Genomic DNA, 22,477 nt, shown 5'->3' with positions numbered 1-22,477 from the left:
TGAAATAACAAGAATATTAATGTATTAAAATCAGATTCAACAGTTCCTTTTATTTAAATATCTTTAAATTTCAAATTCTTACATTTAAAAGCACAGCATTGCACAGATTTAAAATACTTTAGTCCCAGATTTGTAGTATAATCGGACCTAACTAATGGTTTTGATGCAAAAAAAAATAATAGGAAAAAGTCTACTACAAAACTGTATTTTGTTTCAGCAGTGCTTCTTTTAATCTAGAGAGCCTGCAACATTTATTGACTCCATTTCTTCACTGAGGCCCAACATTGACGGGTTTTGCTGTTTTGGCTCCATCATGAACATCCCACACATCCGGTCTCATGAAACCAGCCCACACAGCCCCACGTATGCACTGTTAAAAATAAGCCTTGGGTGGAGGATGGAGGAAGGAGGAATATAATATCGACTCATAATTTTTGCAAATGTAGGCTGTTCCTGTAATAAAGTCTTTGTATTTATTCAGTTATATGTCACTATGCTTTACATATATTGTATCCTTAACAGCAGTTGGCTTCATATTGTAATTTGTAGCACAGTTATGGAAGTAGACATGAGCTACACTTATTTTTGCACTCCATACTTCATTTTGTCACGATTAGTCTTAACTCATTCACTGCCAGCCATTGGCAGTGAATGAGTTAAACCCATTGACTCATACACTGCAATTGACGGCTATAGACGTCAATGGCAGTGAATGAGTTAATTGTGGGAGACTTTTTTTTTTTTACCACATGTTGCACAAAGCATCACTTTAGGAAGTGAAAGTCCATGCTTAAATGCTCAGAATTAACAGAAAGAATTTGTAAGTGATAATAAAAAAATAAATGCTAAAAGAGGATTTTTTTTTTTTTTAAGCAAAAGCTTGTATGGCCACAGAAATACTCTCTCTCCGAGCATCAGGGGGCTTTAATTAACAGAAGCCTGTAGTCGATTCCCCTTCAACGCCGACCCTGCCCCTGGCTTTTCCTGCTTTCCCAGAGCAGAGCAATCATTGACTGTTTAGGGCCCCTCTAGAAACAGAAAAACAGGGCATTGGATTTGTAGGGAGTGATGCTTAGAACATGGAATGGCCATGTATATCATTAGTGTCTGCTCCCCTGTTACACTTTGGTAATTTGCCCTTCAAGTACACAGACAGGTCTTAATCTGTGATGTGATTGGGACAAGTTTGCAACAAGTCACTTATTAAACCACGTGTAGATGGTGTAGAGTGAACACCTCAGCAGGTCATTCATAAAACACACAGTTTTTTGGATGCAGACACAGTCGGTTTATTTCAACAATGACATGAGCAGCACAAATAAACAGGTACTCTGATAAGAGTATGTAATCTAATATAAAAAAGGACTGAAAAAGGACCATGAAAATCTGATAGCTCAGGTAGAGTGTGGGATTTATCAAGACAAGAATTGTTTTATTATAAACAAGTCTGCCTTATAACCCTGAAATCTGGTTAACAGATGAAGGGACATATAGAAGAAGAAGAACAAAACTTTATTTACTGTCAGATCAAATTGCATACTAACATCCTAATAACTAAGTTAATGCTGATGTGCCACATGCATTAATGAGGGCACGGCTTACATTTTTCCCTGCATGCTGTGAGAAACTGCAGGTATTTATTAAAGTCAAAGGAAAGAATCAGACTCACAGGAACCTGTGAGGAACAACAATTATTCTATCATGTTTCAGTTGTATTTTGATATTTCAATATGTCACTTAGATACACAAAATACACAAAAGTTAATGTTTGATGATGGCGAGCTGTGTGTGTGCAGATTGGTAAGTAAAGGCACACCGAGGTTTTTCTCTTTGTATTATGGACCGAACTCTGCAAATAGACCATATGGCCTGTATTAGACTACTGTGCTAATTGTTACATTGATGGCAGATGTAGTGTTACTTGAAAATAAAAGTATTAAGGGCCAAAATTATGAGGGGCTTCACTCTTAAAATTCAGGGTGAGGACTTGGTGAAGAGCTACGAGAGAGCCAGAGCTTTGGCACCATGCTCACAGCTTTGAGCGAGCCACCCGCACCAATTACACGCTCATTCTGCTAACAACTCCCCCCTGGCATTCCAAATAAATTAACACTCCTAGCAGCAGCTATCACCGGCATTCTAGGCTCAGTGGAGTTAGAGCTTAGAGTTGGAGGGGTTTTTTTTGGTTGTTTTTTGGTGTTAAATGGTGGCCTAACAGCAGTAAGATGCACACTGTAATCCTTAGTACCTGTGATTAATTAAATAACTAATTAATTTAATAGTACAAAAGTTTTGTGTTAGCATAGACCAACAGAAAATCTGGCCAAACACTAGTTGTGTTGACAGCTGTAAGGTAATAAAATCAACTTGAGGTATTCTTGACAGTATTCAACAGGATTCAAAAAGATACTTCTCAACCAAAATGGGAATATGACCTCAGTAATGTTAGTCTGCCTCTTTAAATATCATTATTTAAAGCTTAAAATATCACAATCTGTGCTTCCGATGTTTAAAAGCAATGTGACACTCTTTGACGTTAATATTCAGGTTGGGACGTTTATGGGCCAGCTGTTAAATATGGTGATTAATTAAATAATACTGGGACTTAAACTCCAAGATGAGGTAGAGGAAAAAGGGGGCATAAAAAAAGGAAGCGTATAATTGCAAATGACAAGCCTGTGGTTGCTGGCATTCGTCAGATCAGTGTTTTTTGCAGCAGCACATCATACAAAGTTCGAAGTGCTGCTGTTGGTCTTGTGAGACAGCAAAAATGGATTCTCTAATGGAAAAACAAGGTATGCTTGATGGAAATGTTACAGTGCGAAGTTCACCCACTAGACTCAGATTATTGTGCAAAGCATCGTTTGGTTTTAAAGAGAATTCGCAGTTTTGATCAGACAGATCCAATCTAACAAAAAACCCGTGCATACACACAACACACTCATGCAGGCATTCGTATAAATGCAGAGTGAGTCACAAACCCAATGGACATGGTGAATGTCCTGTTCAGCTCACATTGGTGCACCTGGTTTGGCCAATGAGACCAGGGCATCTGGGGGGGATGCAATGGTTTCCATGGAGATGCAGGGACAGGAAAGGTGCAGCTTCCTCTAACAATTAACGCCGTTAAACAGTATATCCTCAACGCGGAGTGCAGAAGCGGGTATTCTGTTCTTCTCATCAGATAGGTTTAATTTCAGCTGGTGTATTGTTTGTTTCTCAGTATGTATTTCTGCATCTCTCTTTGTGCTGTGTATGTGTGCTTTTTCAGTTTAATTCAGTTTAGGTGGAGATCGCAACCTTTGGCCCTTCTATACATCACATGGTTTGAAAGTGATTGCGGTGCTATGGAAACAAAAGGCATCAACTCTTGATCTCTGATCCACTCTTTCATGCCTTGCCAGCAACCCCAATAATCAATAGCGTGTGGACATTGTTAGAAAAGGGTGGTGCCTCCATTCAGCTGACAGCTGATGGTCTGTTAAAGTAGACCATCCCTTATCAATAAGTGATTTTGGATTTGCAGCTAAAGTGGATGCCAAAATCTTTTATTTAGCTCTCTGATGGTGGATCTAGCAGAAGGCTGCTGCCTCGGGTGCTGCTCCAGCTTTGCATTTGGACTTAAGGCAAAAAAGTGTATTTTTGTGACACTGAGGATCTGCACATGTGACTAACTTATATTTTTGTAGTGAAAGGAATATTGAATATTTTGATTGACAATCACACAGATTCTTTTTTTGTTCCACTTTGATGCATGCAACTTATTCTTCAAAAGTTGCTACTGTGACCACCAGCTGTTTTTTCTCTCTCGAGAGTCGGTTAGCTTGGACTTGGGTGCTATTGCACAACCAACGCAAAGAGGCAGTTGCATCCAGACTCTTCAGGTCAGTAGACCAGTGAGAGCAACGGCATTCAAGAGTTGGATGAGCAGGGTGTCCCCTTGGAGAGAGGTGGATAGGAGGAGGTACCGACCGTGGAGATGACAGACATTGATGGACAGGAGAACCAAGGAACCAAGAAGCACCATGGACCAGAACGACGTTGCAGCACCCAGAAAGGCTTTGGAACCTCAAAGCAACACCAATTTGAACACCGCAGCTCATTTTCAATCGTGGATGGATTTGAGGATTTTGAAGAGTTTGTCTTGGATTTTGATGATTATGACTTGCTTGAGTCAATCCACAGCCAGCTGGGGTCACCCCTCGAGCCTATCCGTAAGTTGGCCGTATTTTCCATGGAGGTTCACCACTCCTGAGTAGGATTTCATCTGTTTAAATGATTGATATTTGACAGCAGTGACAGTTACGTCATGCTTCCGAAACACATCAGGGAATTCACATGGGCAAGCATTTTATTCTATTTTTACATGATTAATCAATGGAAGGGAGCTCACTTGTTTCCATTGATCGTTTAGCCTGCTGCTAGCTTCATTATTGGCAGTAGAGGCTCATTCATGGCCACACACTGAACAGTGTTGTCCACGGTATTGACTGAATTGACACAGTGCTCGACTGCTGCTGTTTCCTACTCTTCCATTGATCCAGTGGCACCTATTTGGCTTTGGGCTCATCCACAGCTAGAGCGGAAAGACATTTCATTGACAAACCATGAGTGGTTCTGCTTTTTTAATCCCTGTGTTGGCTTTGAAACATGGCGTATTAGTGCTGTCATGATGCTCCACCACATGGATGAGAAATTTTGGGATGAGCCTGAGTATAGGATATAAGTTAAAGTTAAAACCTTAATTAGAATAGAATAGAATAGAATTCAACTTTATTGTCATTGCACATGTCACAGGTATAAGGCAACGGATTGCAGTTTGCATCCATCCAGAAGTGCTTTAGCCATGATATAGATATATTACAATATATATTAGCACTAATATAGATATGTAAGTGTATTACAGAAATGGGTCTATTATGGTATGTTATAATGTACACGATATGAAGGTATGTTATAAATATGCTATAACTATAAGTATGTACAGGCTGTAGTGAGTACAAGCTATGAACAGGATATAAATATGAAAAACTATACAGAAATATTAGACATACAGCTATACAGAAATGGGAACTATGCAGGTTATAAACAGTTGTAGAATTAAAAATTATTGTATTATACAGAATGATTATTTACACAGAATTATACAGTAGTGCAGTTAAGATAAGTGAGATATGTGGATAATTTCTACAAAGGCTATATAAAGTGCTAGTGGTTGTGAGTGGTGGTTCAGTCCATGTTATTATTGTGTGTATGAAGGTACAGTTGTCCATTTTGTGTGTGTGTGTGTGTGTGTGTGTGTGTGTGTGTGTGTGTGTGTGTAGGTGGTTGTGTGTAGGTGTGTGTGTGTGTGTGTGTGTGTCCAGTCCATGTGTTAACGTGGGTCAGATGTCAGGAGGCAGAGTTCAGGAGTCTGACAGCTGTGGGGAAGAAGCTGTTCCGCTACCTGGTGGTCTTAGTCCGGAGGCTCCTGTAGCGCCTCCCAGAGGGCAGGAGGGTGAAGAGTCCATGTGATGGGCGACTGGGGTCTTTGATGATTTTCCCAGCCCTTTTCAGACACCGCTTCCTGTAGATGTCCTTTATGGCAGGAAGTGGTGCTCCGGCGATGCGCTGGGCAGTTTTCACGACCCTCTGCAACGCCTTCTGGTCCGAGGCAGAGCAGTTCCCGTACCAGACTGTTATACAGTTGGTCAGGATGCTCTCGATGGTGCAGTGATAGAAGTTCACTAGGATGTCTGAGGACAGGTGGTTCTTCCTCAGAGTCCTCAAGAAGAGGAGGCGCTGGTGAGCCTTCTTGACCAGCTTGGAGCAGTTGGTCGTCCAGATGAGATCCTTGGAGATGTGGACTCCCAGGAACTTGAAGCTGCTCACACGCTCCACAGCCGTCCCCTTAATGTAGATGGGTGGATGTGGGTCAGCATTCCTCCTGTAGTCCATGATGAGCTCCTTGGTCTTCTCAGTGTTAAGCAGCAGGTTGTTTGTGTCGCACCACTCAGCGAGACGATCCACCTCCTCCCTGTAGGCGGCCTCATCGTTGTAACTGATGAGGCCAATCACCATTGTGTCATCTGCAAACTTAATGATGGTGTTGGAACCATTGGTAGGTCTGCAGTCGTGGGTGAAGAGGGAGTAGAGGAAAGGGCTCATCACACAGCCTTGTGGTACACCGGTGTTCATTGTGATTGTAGATGAGCAGTGGTTATCCAGCCGGACATGTTGGGGGCGGTTAGGTTATAATGTGCATTTTTGGACTTGTTTTTTACCTTTCCCGGGGCAGATGAAAGCACTGGGGTTTATTTTTGGAGGTCTTAAAATACATTTAGTTCTTTATTACCTGTTTTAGCAAATGTGTCAAATTATGATTCCAACCAAAGTGATTCCTTTACCTTTAAACATCTTGATGGCAATAAGGTTTTTCAACACAAACCATGTTTTTTTTTGCCATCACCAGTGTGTGAATGTGTGTGTGAATGGGTGGATGACTGGATATGTAAAGCACTTTGGGGTCCTTAGGGACTAGTAAAGCGCTATATAAATACAGACCATTTACCATTTTTAACCAAAGGCCAGTATTTTCATGTGACATTAAATGACAATGAAAATGTACAGTGAGAGAAAGCGAAATTTTAGCGCTGCCATCATGAGTCTTAGCATTTTGAGCACTGCAACTCAGTACATTGTTGCTAGCGTACAGTAGTTTTATTTATGTTATTTATTTGTATTATTTTATACACACATTCATCGTGTTAAAGACCGTATTTCACAACATCTTAACTACTGCCTGTGGGTTTGTATAACTGGAGTGGTGCCACTATAGGCTGGATTGACATGAAGTAAAATTTAAAATATGTCATTTGAAATGTTGCATGTTGGCATTTTATTTTAAAAAATCTTTCTGCCTGTTTTAGAATGTGTCTGAATGTGTTTTAGAACCTGTCATTAGAAGTTAGTATCATTAGAAGGCATAGCACACATTTTCACTGATTATGCATAAGATACCCACTTTTATCTATTTTTAATTGTATAAAAACCTAGATGACCTCTAATTTCCTGCTTCTAAATTCAAATAAAACTGAGGTTATTGTACTCGGCCCTTAAAATCTCAGAGATACAGTGTCTAACTTGATGCATACTCTGGATGGCATTACCTTGGCCTCCAGTGACACTGTAAGGAATCTTGGAGTCATTTTTGACCAGGATATGTCCTTCAGTGTGTATATCAAATAAATATGTAGGACTGCTTTTTTTCCATTTGTGCATTATCTCTAAAATTACAAACATCCTTTCCCAGAGTGATGCTGAAAAAACTAGTACATGCATTCATTAATTGTAGGCTGGACTACTGTTTTTCACTATTATCAGGATGTCCTAAAAACTCCCTCAAAAGCCTTCATTTGATCCAAAACTCTGCAGGAAGACTGCTGAACGGGACCAAGAAAGACAAAATATATTTCGTCCATACTGGCTTCTCTTCATTGGCTCCCTGTTCAATCTAGAATTGAATTTAAACTTGTAAAATAATCATTCCGCCTTTTATCTTAAAGACTTCATACCCCCCATTAGAGCACTTTGCTCTCAGACTGCTGGTTCACTTGTGGTTTCTGGGGTATTTAAAACTAGAGTGGCCCGTTTTCTGTTGTACAAGCTTCTAGTTTGGTTTCAGAGAAAGACTCTGCTTTTAAGATTAGACTTTAAATTTTCATTTAGAAGAAAGTGATGTACTTAGAGCTGTGACACATGACCCTGAGTCCCCTTTAGTCATGCAGTAATAAGCCTAGGCTGCTGGGGGCTTCCCATGATTAGTGTTTCTTCTTACTCACCTTTTTTTTTTTTTTTAAGCCAACCCAGGAGGTTAAAAGGAGTTTTCTTCGCAAATGTAAGGTTACAGGCCTTGATACTTCCAAAGATTTTTTTCTAAATGCTTGAAAGTTCATCAGACATTTACAAAATATCTGGACAATTGTTGCTCTAGTGTGTTGGATTATACCCTACTATGGTTCAGGTATCATTGGGCATCTAAGTCATGGTTTCTCTGCGAGTTTGGAGAAAGTCTGACATGGGTTCAACGAGTTCAAGAAGATGGATAGAATGTCCTTTTCACCTACACTGGAATGCCCTTTCTTTGCCCTGCCCTGTGGTGAGAAAAAAACAGCTCATCCAGATCAGCTGAGGCAGTTCAAACAAGGCCAACCTTCAGAGGTTTTTGCCTGGGAGACTTTACAAAATAAAATGTAGCTTAACTTCATTTTCATTTCCATTCTCTCTGTTTCCCCAAGGAAGGCATGACGCAGCAGGATGGAACACTAACAGCAGTTTGTGCACACACAAACACTCGGCCTCCAGCTGCTCAGGGAGAAAAATTAAAAAAGACAGTGTTTACTCAGGAAGAAATTATTTTCATGCACTGGCCGCTCTGGCTGGTCGGCAGCAGTACAGTCCACCATTACGTTGGCATACACAAACCAGATCCACCAACCTGTGTTTCTTTAGTTTTGTAATGAATTGTAAATAGATTATGATAATCAGAACTTGAAATAATTTCTCTCTAAACATATTTCCACATATGTGGAAAAGCTATGCTAGCTTTAGATTTCCATTCCCTTTATTCAAATTTAGGGACCACCCAATCTTCCCCCTCTGTTGAATGGAGAGTCGTTGCCAAGGCTGCCTCATCCAAAATTCAATAACATGTGATTGGCAGGTCGAGGAAATTGAATTTGAATATAGTTTTTATGAACTGACAAATGTTTGTGCGTAAAACCTCCTCTTCTGTAATAATTTCCTGTTCCACACAATACTGTGTAGTCTGTGCCTTATGTTATTGGACGTTCCAGTATGGAGCACATTTTATAATTAAACACACACTTAAAAAAGCATTTCAGCCTACCTCTTACTAAATGTACATATTCGGGTTGTTTACTATTAATCCAGACATCATGACTTAGCACTTCTGACCTCTTACATTCTGATTCGACAACACTAGGTCACAGATTTGAGGATAACCCTGGGGTGCGTCGGCACCTGGTGAAGAAGTCGTCCCGATGTCACATGAGCCGAACCAGCAACAGTTCTACGCCGCTGTCCAGCCTGAAGAAGAAGAAGAGGGCTTCGGAAAAGAAAACTCACGAGGTTTGCAGCGCGGTGACAGCCACGTTTTGTTTTGCTTACTTTTTTAATCACATGCAGTAGCATAGCTGGTGTTCTTTTCACTGTGTTATAGTTTTTGTTTTTTGTGCGTCAGCATGACAAAATGTGGTCCTGGAGACATATACTGTTGCAGGGACACAGTCAGATGTGAGTACTTTTGCACATGTGCTGGGGCTCACAGCCTCCTGATAGTTGTTTCTATGACTGTGAGTCTTCGATTTTATTATGATAGCATCATAAAGAAACTTCTTTGGTTCATGAGTGAACTTTCTTTAAATAGCTTGCTTTGTTAAGAATTCTACCCTTAAACAGTGTTAAATAATATTGTGTTGGCACAGTGGCAGAGATAAACAGTGACAACAACTGAGATTGTTACTGACATTTTTACTGTGTAATAAAGGTGCTGCAGGGAAAATATCTTGTCCTTTAACTAATAAGTGATCCAAAGGCTGCTAGCAAGTTACAAAAGGAGACACTGTACAATGGCTTTACCTTTTTTGCCTCATATCAGATCGTACCTTAAATTCCGAATTAGTCCCCTCAGCCACAAAAGAATCCGGGTCACGGCACCAAGTATTAAATCCAGTTCTTGTGTATTCTCTTAACGGCAAAGAAAGACACGGCTCAAAGTGGTCTATTTATATACTTCCTCTACACGTCACGCACACTTTAAGTTTCAATCAAACACTACTTAGTTTCACTTTCTGCCTGCAGCTCATATTCTCTGCAAAAGCATGCAGTTTCCTGTCAGTACGTTTTGGCACAGACTGTACTCAGAGTTGGGCCTCTCTTATACATAAAACAATATAATCAGCAAATAAGTGCTAAGAATATATATTAAATACATGACACCACTAACATCTCCCTGCTGCTCTCCAAAAGTGATTATAAGAGATGGATGTAGCGTCTGTGGCTGAAATTATCATTTAATATGCAAGTGCCTTTAACCCGCATTGTTTTTAATTTCCAGCAGGGGGCATCTCCTCTAGCTACATAATGAAACTAATTTCCATAGAAGTCTATGGGAGAACAGCCCTTGTCTCGTGACCTGTGACTGAAGTAAACACCTTCCTCACGAGTTCATGGTTTCAAGTCTTGCTGATTATAACATGATGTTCTTTTTGTAAATAATGGTCTTCATTACAGTCAAAAAAGAAATTAAATCGAGGTATATTCAGTTAACAAGTTGCTATCATTTAAATGTCTCTTGTGTTCCAGTTTCTCGGTCAGACTGGTTCCTTTTTGAAAAAGCTGGTGCTTCTAGAATGACCTTTGCTAAGCAATAAGTTGTGTCACGATGGCTTTATCCATTTACAGTCTGTGTTTGAAAAAAGGTTGATGAAAGGATTGAGAAATAACCAACATGCAGATATAAACTGTAGACAGACAAACCAAAACTAAAAGCTTGAAAAGGCGAAAATAGATCAGCAATGCTCAGGGGAATTGCAAAGTGGGGGATAATTTTGTGTATACTTTTCCCCTTTCTCACACACAATCCTAGTTAGTATTAGTATAAGTATTGAGCAGTAGAGCTTTAATTACAGGTCCCAAGTGTAGTCTTACTGTAGCTTAAGCACAAAGTGCATATTTGTTTCTTCTGAGTTTGACAGTCAAAAACAAAAATTGTGTTGCTCTGAGGAAAAAAGTCATTCTTTTTAAAAATGTAACAGATTGTCCCTCTAGACCACTTTATTCTTCATAGTTCTGTCCAAAGACAGCGAGTGCATGATGCACACAGCCTTTCTCTTAGCTGGTTGAGTGTGCTGTGTGCACTGTCTTCAATCATTATTTTATTCTTTCTCCGTGTATGTTTTGGTAAACAAACTGTATTGAAGATAGGAACTTGGAAAAGAAGTTGGGGGGATTTTCACAGCTTTAAATGCGTTCCAAGGAACTTGATCATGGATTATAAACAACGTGATAGACATGTTTTTCCCCACTGAGTTACACCCTCATAACACAGTTGTCAAACATATTCCAAAAGTAATCTTAGACAGGTACGTGTAACGGGTCAAGCGTGTGCTTTAGCGCTTATGTTTCTGCCCTGTTTTATCTCCAGTTGTTTGTGGAGCTGAACGAGCTGATTGTGGAGAAGGACCATGAAATGCGATGGAAGGAGCGCGCTCGCTGGATCAAGTTCGAGGAGGATGTGGACGATGAGACGGACCGCTGGGGAAAACCTCATGTGGCCTCGCTGTCCTTCCGCAGCTTGCTGGAGCTTCGCCGCACCATCACACATGGTAAAAAGCTCCTGTGTGTGTCCAGCAAGCATCACGTTATCAGTCATGCAGTTTATCGTATGTGCAGCTGAAATGAAATTCACAAACATAACTGTGATATGCAGAAAACCGCAAATTGTTTCCTGCTTTGTTTCAAGCTTGCTTAAAACTGTTTCTTCCCCTTAAGACTGAATAAAGTTGCAGCAGCGACTTGTTTGGGTTGGCCTTTCTTCTCTAGGTGCCATCCTATTGGACCTCGAACAGACCTCTCTGCCCGGCATCGCCCACCTGGTCGTGGAGACGATGATCATTTCCGATCAGATCAGAGCCGAGGATAGGCCCAACGTTCTTCGGGCCCTGCTTCTCAAACACAGGTCAGTAACCAGGCTGACACTAGCATTAGGCTGTGCCTGATTGAGTGCATCACCAATTCATAACATTATTTCCTGCGGTGGTAAACAGTGAAGAACCACAGTTCAAGGAGAAGATGTTTCAAGTTAATGGAAAAGAGATGAAAAATAAAAGCCGAGCAGAGCAGTGAATCAGAGAAATAAAAGTGATTGTTTTCCCCGATTGGTTTGCAGCAGTTTAATTATAAAGACTAGTTAAAATGCTAACACCACCTTCGATTTTTGTAACACAGGGTGTCATCCTGTGTGCTGCTGCTGCTTTATGTTTGTAGGCGTGTGTGCCAGTGTGTGCACTAGCTCTGACAGATAGAGAGCAGAAAAAAAGATGTGACTTGGTGTGTAAGTTTTTCCGAAAGTTCTCATTGTGTCAGGGGGCACAGAAGAGCAAACCATTTAGCTTTCTTGAAATATTTGAAAGGAGTCTGGTTAAGGCTCTTTTTGACTTTGTGCCTGACCCTGAGTAAAGATCATATTAACATGTAACACACTCATGTTAAGAAAAGGTTGTTTAAGTGTTCTTTATGCGTTTGGATTTACAGTAGCTTAATGAGAATGTGCTTCCTTAACATGTTTATCTTGGGATCTTTGAGAAAAAAAGCTTCCTGTTTATCCCTTGACTTCTGTTTCATGAGATATTCCCTAAAATCAGTGAGATTTAGTTGGTTCTTTACCCATGTATTAACCAACCTGTCAATTTAGGGTACTGTGGATGCAGCTTTGTTTACATTCTGACCCTGGATTGTAGGTTTGGTCGTATGAAGAATTAGATCCAAGCCTTCCTGCTCATTAATCATTATCCCACAGAGGAGAGAAAAAAAAAATTCAACTCAGGGGAACTGAGCTGGGAATTTCCAAAAAGTGACATTTAACAAGACTTGGCTCATCAACTGCTGTACTTCCCCGGGTTGACTGAACTGCAAATGTCAAGACTGGGCTGTATCTGTACTGAGTGTTAAAGCCTGTGCTGTTAGACTTGGCGTTTGAGTCTTCGTTGTGTGGTCCTTCCTGGATGTTTGATCTTTGCCTTTGTTTAAGACCGTTGCTGATTCCTACGCACCGAGAGTGAAAAGGAGAGTGTAAAATTTATGTGTCCCCAAAATTCACTTTATAAATCCAGGCTTACTTTTTTCCTAAAAAACTATACGTGTTTTCATTTCAAATGTTTCCTGTTTCTTTCTAGCTGGCTCAGCTGTTATTTGAGCCGAGGAGTTTTCAGCGCTTTGCTTTTTTCTGCATTAGTAAGTCTAAGCCTGCCACTGCTGGATCGATGGTGTTGTTGGAAATTATTGGGTGTGATGCTGTTAAACCAGCGGAAGTGTATATGAGTAGATATGGGAAGGTGGTGGTAATCATAGGACACTAGAACGTGCTTTTCGTTGTCATAAATATTACTTTTTTGAATTTGGATTAACTAGCTATTCACAAAACACGTGAGGATATAGTTACTTACATCCTGTACCCAAGTCAAACAAATAAAAGCATGGAACTGTGACTCCAGTGCTCCCTGATATTGCCACTCATTGATTTGCCCTGGCATTGACACGACAGCTAAACTGTGATACACGTGGCCAATCGAATAGCGCTCTATAACACAGCGAATTACATTTTACAGTTACATAACTAGAGACTGGAAACAAGTCAAGTAAATGTTGGCTAAATTACCAGAGGAAAGACGAGCCCTGCCTGTCAGAAGTACATACAATGTTGCCATCTTACTCACAAAGCCTCCAATTAATATTAATAGAAACAAATCTAAATCCTGTTCTGCAGCTTATGATATTTAACTCAAGAGCTCCTGTGACTTTTGCTTTTCTAAAATGATGCTTTTGTACTTAGGTGGAAGTAGTATAGAAAATAAGATAAGGAAGACAAGCGCATTCCAGAACAACTTTTGAACTTGGAGTGAGACAGTTTTGTCAACTGGTGTTGAATTTTCCCTCACGCCTGTTATTGTTATACTTTACAAGGAGCTCAGAATGTCCCTTTTTCTCCTGACTGCATAGAACCTCAGTCCTGCCAGGTTCCCCCCTTTTTTTTAAGGCAGAATGGTACAGCCTGGATTTGAAGAAGAAGAATCTCTCCTGGATAATGGTGTGGTGACCTTAGTTAGACCCATGGATTATAGCGAACATGGCAACATTTGCAGTTCTTTTTTACATATTTTGCACACATGCTCACAAAGCGCCACAGCAGATGCACTCAGAAGAAGCAGGCCAGTGGACGTTCTTAGCAGCGGGCCTTCATGCATTCGTTCCACATTTCACTGCCTTTTCGCATAAATTCCCAGCATGTCACTGGCTGGTTCCACAGGGAAAAGAACACTCCGTCATTAGAGTCATCGCTAGGCTAAAAGATCAGATTTATGACGTGGAATAAAATCACACTGAAGTGCTGCTAGGATTTAGCTCATCGCTTACTCAGACCACTTTAAGGATCCTTTGGAAACGTTTTGTGTGCAATTGACTTCAGTGTCACACTTCGTTCTTTTGTCTTGGGGCGCTGTCTCTTCCAATTTGAGCGCAGTCTTATTGGACCATGTGGGCCTAATGAGTGAAGTGATGTCACCAGTGGACTGAACAGTGATGTAGTGAAACTTGGCCAGTTTGACATGCTTAAAAACTTGTCTTTAAGTGGGGTGAAATGTGCTTAACATCACACGCAAAGAAAGCAGAGAAAATAAGGGCTACAAAGGTCAGTCTCTGGCTCTTTTATTGATACCGTAATGCAAATATCACGTTAATGTGTCAACTCAGATTTTCCTGAAACCGCTTTCTGATTAGCTGCAAAGCGGTTTAATTTTGGAAGGATTTTGCTGATGACTTTTCTAAGATTTATGACCTCCACTGCAGCCGCATGAGGTAAAGATGGTCAACACATTAAATGAACAAAAGATGGATTAGGTGAATAAGAAGCACAGCTGTTTTGAGCATTTCTAGAATCCAGGTAATTCTGCAGCCCACTTAAAAATGATTAAGCTGTCCTTAGCATTAGGCAATTGAGCATGGATATTTTTGGCCTTGAAAACAGTAGTTATTAAATAATAGTAAAAGCAGCTGCACCTTCTGGAGGCTTTGAGTTAAGATTATATTTCTGATTCTTACCTTTGAAAAAGTGCTTGCAGAAGCACCCACTGGAATTTCAGGTCTTGTGAAAGTTCACGTAGGTATTTATTAATGTCATGGAAAAATGTTGACATTTACAAGACTGGACTTGCACCAAATTTGATTCAGACTATTTCCGTTGTTCTTATTCCCCTGAATGACCCTTATCATTTGGTATCACCAGTTCTTAGCTGTCTCCAGCTACGAGCAGGCTCGGGCAGTTAACACATTTCATTTTGGAGGTGCCGCCTCGTTGACAGAAGCGTGTTTCCGTTCTAAAGCAGCAACAAAAGTAAGCACAGTTGGGGGAGTTGTTGGTAGCATAATCCCATAACCTTCATCTCGAGTTCGACCACCTCCTTTTGAAGGTAACTTTCTTGGCCTTTCACTTTTACTCACTGACTTTTGTTTTCATTCACTGTCTGGTTAGATTTAGGCATTGAAATGTTACACCGGTAGTCTATTTTGTACCACCACAAGTACGAGTCTGCATAGGTTCAAGTGTTGGAGATAGGACCTGAAATCCCCATCTCAATGTCCAGCCTCCAGTTTCCTATCACTGTGCAGGCTTTTCCTTGCAGACAGTATAGGATGGCAGTTGCTGGCCATATCTATGGATGAGATAACAACTGCAACTGGCATTTCGAAATGAGAATGTATATAACAATTTGATAACTTTGATGATCTCTTAGCCCTTATTTGGCTCTCACATGAGATTGACTTTTGGGATTCAAATGAAATGAGTGGACGGGTATTGGTTGCTTATATCATCATTAGAATCTGCTCTCTTACTGTGACCCAAATCTCCTTCACAGCCTTGGTTGTGCTTTTGTGCGTTCTGCTAATTTGCAAAAGCCTCCATGTTAAGATGCTCATTGCTGTTTAATATTGTGATGTTAACTTTAATCACATTAACATTTTTTGCAGTTTAGTGACTATATTATATTGCAGGCATAGCTGGAAATTATACTTTGTATATATATATATATATATTTTTTTGCAGCCATCTAAGCGATCACAAAAATCGTTTTCATCGCCACCACTCATCCAGCAGTCTTCATGGCAGCTACAACCACAACCACGTCCACGACACCAACCAGCCATTGGTGTCCGAAGAGCACGATGAGCACCACGAACACAAAGGACCCGTGTACGATCCCAAACAAGACGTTTTTGTTAGCCTGTTTGTAAGTTTTCTCTTCTCTCTTTAATGTGTTACACATTGTCAGTGTCTCTGTAGTTAACGTCATTTACACAGCTCATTTGATTTTTAAGAGGCTCCTGACAGAGATCTGAGAAATATGGGGTCTCGGCGATGAAACAATGTGACGTCGTTGAAACAGTGCAGGCAGACAGCGCGTTAAATTGGCTCTACCAAAGCCAAAGTGAGTGATTAAGTAGCTCTGACAAGATCCCACCGGGGTAATTGGACACAGCTATCTAAGTGGACGGAGATTAAAGGGATGCTGAGCTGTCTTGTTTTAGTTTATGGTTTGCATTAAGTTCTAAGAAGCACACAGTGAGCACAGATTTTGAACGTGGTTACACAAAATTCCTGATGTGAGGCCCGTGGCTCTCACTTTGGCCTTTGAGACGCTTCTTAACAAGGTCAGAGGTCATGTAAGTAGTTCTTGAAGTCGGAGAACGCAGGCCTCCCTGCGCCACATGTGTTGAGTTAAGTTCTTAGTCAGCGTACAGGTGCTTCTGGTTAAAGCATCTTGATATATTAGCTGCGAAAACTTGTTCCTCCTCAGCTTAAAATGTTGGCAAATTTAAACCAGCTTATTAAAAAATATTTTTGAGGCATAAAAAATGGTTTGAAATGAGATGTGACTGTTGATACCTACGTTCCCACAAATGTAAGAATAATGTCACATTATTAGCGCAGTTCTTTGTTATATCACATCACCCTGGCTAGCCAGTAATGTGGGTAATCTTTGTACTGTTCTTCCTCCAAGAAATCTCTCCACCCTCTGCCGGAGACTCATCCAGCCACAGCCAGATCTATGAAACTTCTCGCCAAGATTCCCAAAGACGCTGAGGCGGTCATTGTTTTAGTTGGTAAGCTTTGGGACAGAGTTTTTCTTTTCAGTTTTTATAAACCACTGGGAGAATAATGCTAATTTCTTGATTTGGCTGTGCCTCACAAACTGCCACTCTCAATATTTTTCTTGTGAAGTACATCAAATCAGTAAGCAGGTTTTTTTTATTTCTTTATTTTGTCCTGTTCTGTAAGGTTGTGTTGAATTTCTGGAGCAGCCGGCTATGGCCTTTGTCAGGCTGAGCGAGGCAGTCCTTCTGGAGTCGGTGCTTGAGGTTCCCGTCCCTGTTCGATTTATTTTCGTCCTTCTCGGTCCCAGTCAGTCCAACGTGGACTATCATGAAATTGGACGTTCTTTCTCCACTCTCATGTCAGACAAGGTAGCCTCCAAATCTTATTCTAAGGCTCTAAGGTGTGTAATTTTTTTTTACTAATAATGATAATCTGGTAAACCAAAATAGTTTTGAATCCTATAATATCTTTCCAGTGATAGAAAGTGGGGGTTAAAATTGGACAAGTCACACAGATTTCTAATTATCCTGCTTTTTCTGTCACGGCCATCCACTTCTGTTCTGGATTAGAACTTCCATGAGGTTGCCTACTTTGCTGATGACAGACAAGACCTCCTGAATGGCATCAATGAATTCCTGGACTACAGCATCGTGATTCCACCGTCAGACGTGGAGGGAAAAGACCTCCTGAAGACAGTGGCTGACTTCCAGAAACAGATGCTGCGGAAGAGAAAGGAAAGAGAGCTCAAGAAGCACAGCTCCTTAATTGGAGTAGAGTCAGAAATCAAAGGTAAAAAATAATGTACTTGAATTGTTCCAGACAGCACTGGTTCAGAAAAGGCTGGAAAACTTCAGTGAACAACTAGACACCTGGACACTTGAGACTTGTGTATTAGGGCTCAAATCAACAGAAGAAATGTGTCTAATCTATTCTCATGTCTTTTCTCTTCTGTAAGTTCTGATGTTTTCATAGAATCTATTGTAAATAGAAAAAATATAAAATTCATTCACTACCTTGTTTTTTGGAGGAAGAAATTATTAGATTTAGAAGAGCAAATGAATCGTTAAGTTATCAGCCAAATGCTAAAAAGCTTTGTTAGCAAGGAATGTGCATAGGCTATATAGACAGAAACCAATACAAGCTAATTAACAACCAAATAAAATACTAGAATTTTGCTTACAAAAGCTGGACTTCTTGGATGGCCTTTTCCAAAAGCAACCGGCAGCATAAATATGGTCAAATGGTCCATATCAGTAACTAGCATCATAAACAGCTAGCATCAATCGCTACGTATTTTAGCACCCACTGGTCAGTCACAGAAGTAATGAACTAATATTTGCAAAAAAAAAAAGCAGCAATAAAATTTAAGCATGGAAGATAAAGCACATAATTTACCCCCTGTACAGCTGTTATAAAGGAGACGTTTCTTTCTACTATAAAGTTGGACATTTTAAAATGAGGGTCAAAAAGAAATGACTCCCTTTTGGAGGTAACGTCAAGTGGCCAGTTGAAGAACTGCAGTGGTTTATTGTTTTTTACTCATGGATGGTCCGTGGATATTAGTTTGTTCATGCTGTGATGCCTGTATGAATGCCCACAGAGGTGAGTCCTGAGGAGGAGGAGGAGGGAGAACAGGAAGTGGATCCATTAAAGCGCTCAGGAATGCTGTTTGGAGGTTTGATCCACGACATCCGCAGGCGTTACCCGCAATATGTGAGCGACTTAAAAGACGCCCTGGACATGCAGTGCATTGCTGCTGTCATCTTCATCTATTTTGCCGCACTGTCACCCACTATTACCTTTGGAGGCCTCCTGGGTAATCAAAACTTACTTAAAATATATAGTCCATATTCTTTGATGTACTGCATCTAATTTGTCTATCTCTGTGTGGCTACTTCTACATACAGGAGAGAAAACAGAGGGCATGATGGGAGTGACTGAACTCATTGTTTCCACTGCAACTATCGGAGTTATATTCTCACTGCTTGCTGGACAACCCCTTCTCATCACTGGCTTCTCTGGACCCTTACTGGTGTTTGAAGAGGCCTTCTATAAGGTGACTTTTAACAAGACAATGACAACACAAAGCCTCCCTCTTCATATCATCCCATGTACTTTTTCTCTTGTCAGGTGATTAATCTGTCCTCTCACTCAGTTTTGTCAGGTCTACAACTTTGAGTACCTGACTGGTCGAGTGTGGATCGGCTTCTGGCTCATCTTCATCGTCCTGGTGATTGTGGCAGCAGAGGGTAGCTTCCTTGTCCGCTACATCTCACCTTTTACACAGGAGATTTTCGCTTTCCTCATCTCCCTCATCTTCATCTATGAGACTTTCTCTAAGCTCATCAAGGTAAGAATTTAAACAGTAATCAGTCCTGCAAATGCTAATAAAATCAGTCACATTGTATAGATTTACTCTTTCTTTTTTTTTCTTCCAGGTTTTTAAGGAACATCCACTGATGGCAGTGTATCCCACTGACGCCAGTGGGTCTCAAAATTTTGATGGTCCCATATACAACCAGCCTAACACTGCTCTTCTTTCTCTGGTGCTCATGATGGGCACTTTCTTTGTTGCATTCTTTCTCAGGAAGTTTCGAAACAGCCGGTTTTTAGGTGGCAAGGTAATAAACTTCCTTTAATCCTTTCAAACAAATCATATCATACTTCTCATGAGAATATAAATGGACTCTGTAGAGCATTTTTTATTACATCTAGTCTAAGTCTAAAGTGAATGGACTTCTTTATGTTTAATGGAGACAAGGGTGAAACCACTGCGATACCTTGCCCTCACCCTATCATATGATCTATTAAGGTCAGCTGACACGTGTTGTGAGTGGGGGTTGAGGCGCTTGGGAAGAGATCTCAAGACTGCATTGTAGGTGGCTGACAGTTGGTGTCATAACCCACCGCATCTGTTTAATTACGGTTGTACACAGGGCACATAGATGGCTTCTTTTACTCTTCTGTCAAGCCCGCTTTGTTGTCGAAAGAGTGACCTTTACCCTTTAGGTGAGGGTGTACAGTATAGTGCTGCTCTGCACAGCATGCACAGTGTTGTTATCTTGTGTTTGGGAGCTTTTGTCCTTGAGATAAACCAGTATTTGTCTGAAGCTGCAGCTGGGTCTAAAGTACAATGCTCATGATAGGGTGAGGGAAGGTGTCACAGTGGTTTCAGCCGAAACCTCTGGTGATGTTAAGGACCCACACCTTTTTTCACACCGTGGCTCAGGTGAGGTCAGCAACCCTCACTAAGGTTTAAATACCTCTCTGAAACTCTCTTCCATTTGGTTTTAGAAGTGACGACACCTCTTGAATGAGAAGTGAAACATCTTCTTGAAATTTAAATTTCATTTACTTTCTAAATAAATACATATTTTACTGTATATTTTAGAAACAGTATTGTTTAAACTTCATCCTCTGTGGCTTTTCTGCATGCTGTTACCACTAAATATTGTGGAAAGGTGTCCAAACCTCAGCAGGGATGTGTGACATGCTGTGAAAGAACAAGGGCCATATATGAAACATTGCTCTTTAGCACTCCTAGTGGAGGAAAACGTCAGCGTTTATGTCAGAAGGTTGATTCTGTCCATCTGGACAGAAATGTTTTGTCACTCATACAAATGTATTCTTCATTCGCATAATGACTGTTATGCAACTGTACCATTTATAAGTTTGGGAAAACCTGCAGTGAGCTAAGACTGAATAACTCACTTGTTCCAGATGAACATTTCTGGCATTTCTGTACCTGGATGACAGAGCATGTATCAAGACTTCACAGTTTATATTTGAAGGTAAACTGTAGCTTAAGATGAGACGAGGCAGGTAGGCTGTGTGATTTCAGATCGTAAATATCTTTGTCTCTGCACTGAAACGGTTATGTGCAGTTATTCAGTGATGCAAATACGTTTTTAAGCTTCTGTTTTACAGACAAACTACTGCTGGCTAGTCTTGATAGCTAAAGTGGTTTGTTTTGATGAAAAAAGAGCAGATCAGTCATATAATTTATACTCATTCATATGAAAAGCAATTCAAATCAGCATTTTTCCACTCAACAGGAGGTTGTTCCCTTCTGCATGACTTCTTTTTACATAATCTTTGACTTATGCTCAAGTGATGTTTCTCTTTATGAGATCTGGGATGTATTTTCACTTTTAATTTAATGTTTGGTTTCTTGATATCCCCAGGCCAGAAGGATTATCGGTGACTTTGGCATCCCGATCTCAATCTTAGTTTCAGTACTGGTGGATTACGCCATTACTGACACTTACACACAGGTAGCGTCACTGCTAATCACAGAAATCCTGCACAGCAAGTGCAGACATTTTTCAAAAGCTCTAACACATTTTTCTTTTCAGTATTAAAAACAGATTTTTTTTCTCTCTTTTAGAAACTCAATGTGCCATCAGGTTTTTCTGTCACGTCTCCTGATAAGAGAGGTTGGTTTATCAGCCCCTTTGGTGACAAGAAGCCCTTCCCCACTTGGATGATGGGGGCGTCTGTTGTTCCTGCCCTGCTTGTGTTCATTCTTATTTTCATGGAAACTCAAATTACTTCGTACGTTCGCACGCCATGATTATATACAGTTGCAAAGAATTCTGTACATGTGCATGAAATATGTTCACTAAAATAAACATTTTATTGTTTTCGTCTTGTTCCTCCAACATCTTAGGTTGATAGTCAGTAAGAAGGAGCGTCGGCTGGTTAAAGGCTCCGGCTTCCATCTGGATCTCCTGCTCATTGTCATCCTGGGTGCCCTCTGCCCCCTTTTTGGCTTGCCGTGGCTCACGGCAGCCACTGTGCGCTCTGTCACTCATGTTAACGCGCTCACAGTGATGAGCAAGGCCACGGCTCCTGGAGAAAAGCCCATGATCCAGGAGGTGAAAGAGCAGAGGCTCACCGGACTTCTTGTGGCTGTGCTTGTTGGTAAGAGGAGAGGCAAGGATGGGAGTGGGGAGTACCAAATGATTATGCAGCACACCCCCTTGCTTTTTTGATCATAGCTTAGCAACTGTAGTTAGAAAGGCCTGACATCAAGCCTGTTGTTTTAGATATACATACATTGCATTTATGTATATTTATTTGCAGACTTTCTAAACAGATGGTTGTTTAGAACGTCTACAGCGATTTCTTTAAAAAAAAAAAAAAAATGTGTATCATGCTCTGTTATGTAAGATTTCAAATAATCAATTAAGTCCATAAACTCATTAGGAAAAGGTCCTAATTGCTGAGGAGTTGGGGTATTTTCTCCCCACTGCAGGCCATTAAAAGGAATGCAGTTTTAAGGTGCTTTAACACAAGAATGGAGCCTCAAAGTCTGAAAGTGAAGCCAGTGGCCGAGTCAAATGAAAAGAACGTTTTTTAAGGAATCTGTGCAGTCCTGTGAAAAACAAATTAAACCATTACTTCTTTCGGAGGAGTTAAGAGGATAAGTAGTAGCCAGATGCTGCTAATCAAATGCACTTGACTAACTGATCTTTAGCAAGTTTGGACACTTCTATAAAAGCAGTATTCGTAGTTTTCTGGTCTGGAGCATTCGGATGTGTTACT

General features: G+C 40.6%; 1 protein-coding gene across 5 annotated transcripts in view; it reads left to right on the top strand.

Annotated features, from left to right (window-relative positions):
- The window catches only part of slc4a3 (solute carrier family 4 member 3), a 65,686-nt gene that overhangs the window by 30,017 nt on the left and 13,192 nt on the right, over window positions 1–22,477 (top strand). For 4 of the 5 annotated variants that reach the window (XM_080290527.1, XM_080290526.1, XM_026144037.2 and 1 more), the window contains 14 exons: window positions 8,984–9,129; window positions 11,207–11,387; window positions 11,605–11,740; window positions 15,881–16,064; window positions 16,836–16,938; window positions 17,114–17,298; window positions 17,500–17,719; window positions 18,531–18,746; window positions 18,838–18,986; window positions 19,086–19,280; window positions 19,369–19,551; window positions 21,115–21,204; window positions 21,318–21,484; window positions 21,600–21,853. In XM_080290527.1, coding sequence (XP_080146653.1) covers window positions 8,984–9,129; window positions 11,207–11,387; window positions 11,605–11,740; window positions 15,881–16,064; window positions 16,836–16,938; window positions 17,114–17,298; window positions 17,500–17,719; window positions 18,531–18,746; window positions 18,838–18,986; window positions 19,086–19,280; window positions 19,369–19,551; window positions 21,115–21,204; window positions 21,318–21,484; window positions 21,600–21,853 — 2,409 coding nt within the window. Of the gene's footprint in view, window positions 1–3,588; window positions 4,215–8,983; window positions 9,130–11,206; window positions 11,388–11,604; window positions 11,741–15,880; window positions 16,065–16,835; window positions 16,939–17,113; window positions 17,299–17,499; window positions 17,720–18,530; window positions 18,747–18,837; window positions 18,987–19,085; window positions 19,281–19,368; window positions 19,552–21,114; window positions 21,205–21,317; window positions 21,485–21,599; window positions 21,854–22,477 lie in introns of those variants that run through there. The other variant, XM_026144040.2, reaches the window with a different exon arrangement.

Source organism: Astatotilapia calliptera, chromosome 16, assembly GCF_964374335.1.
Source record: "Astatotilapia calliptera chromosome 16, fAstCal68.1, whole genome shotgun sequence".
NCBI classification, from domain to species: domain Eukaryota; kingdom Metazoa; phylum Chordata; class Actinopteri; order Cichliformes; family Cichlidae; genus Astatotilapia; species Astatotilapia calliptera.
This window is presented reverse-complemented; position numbering and strand designations above follow the sequence as displayed.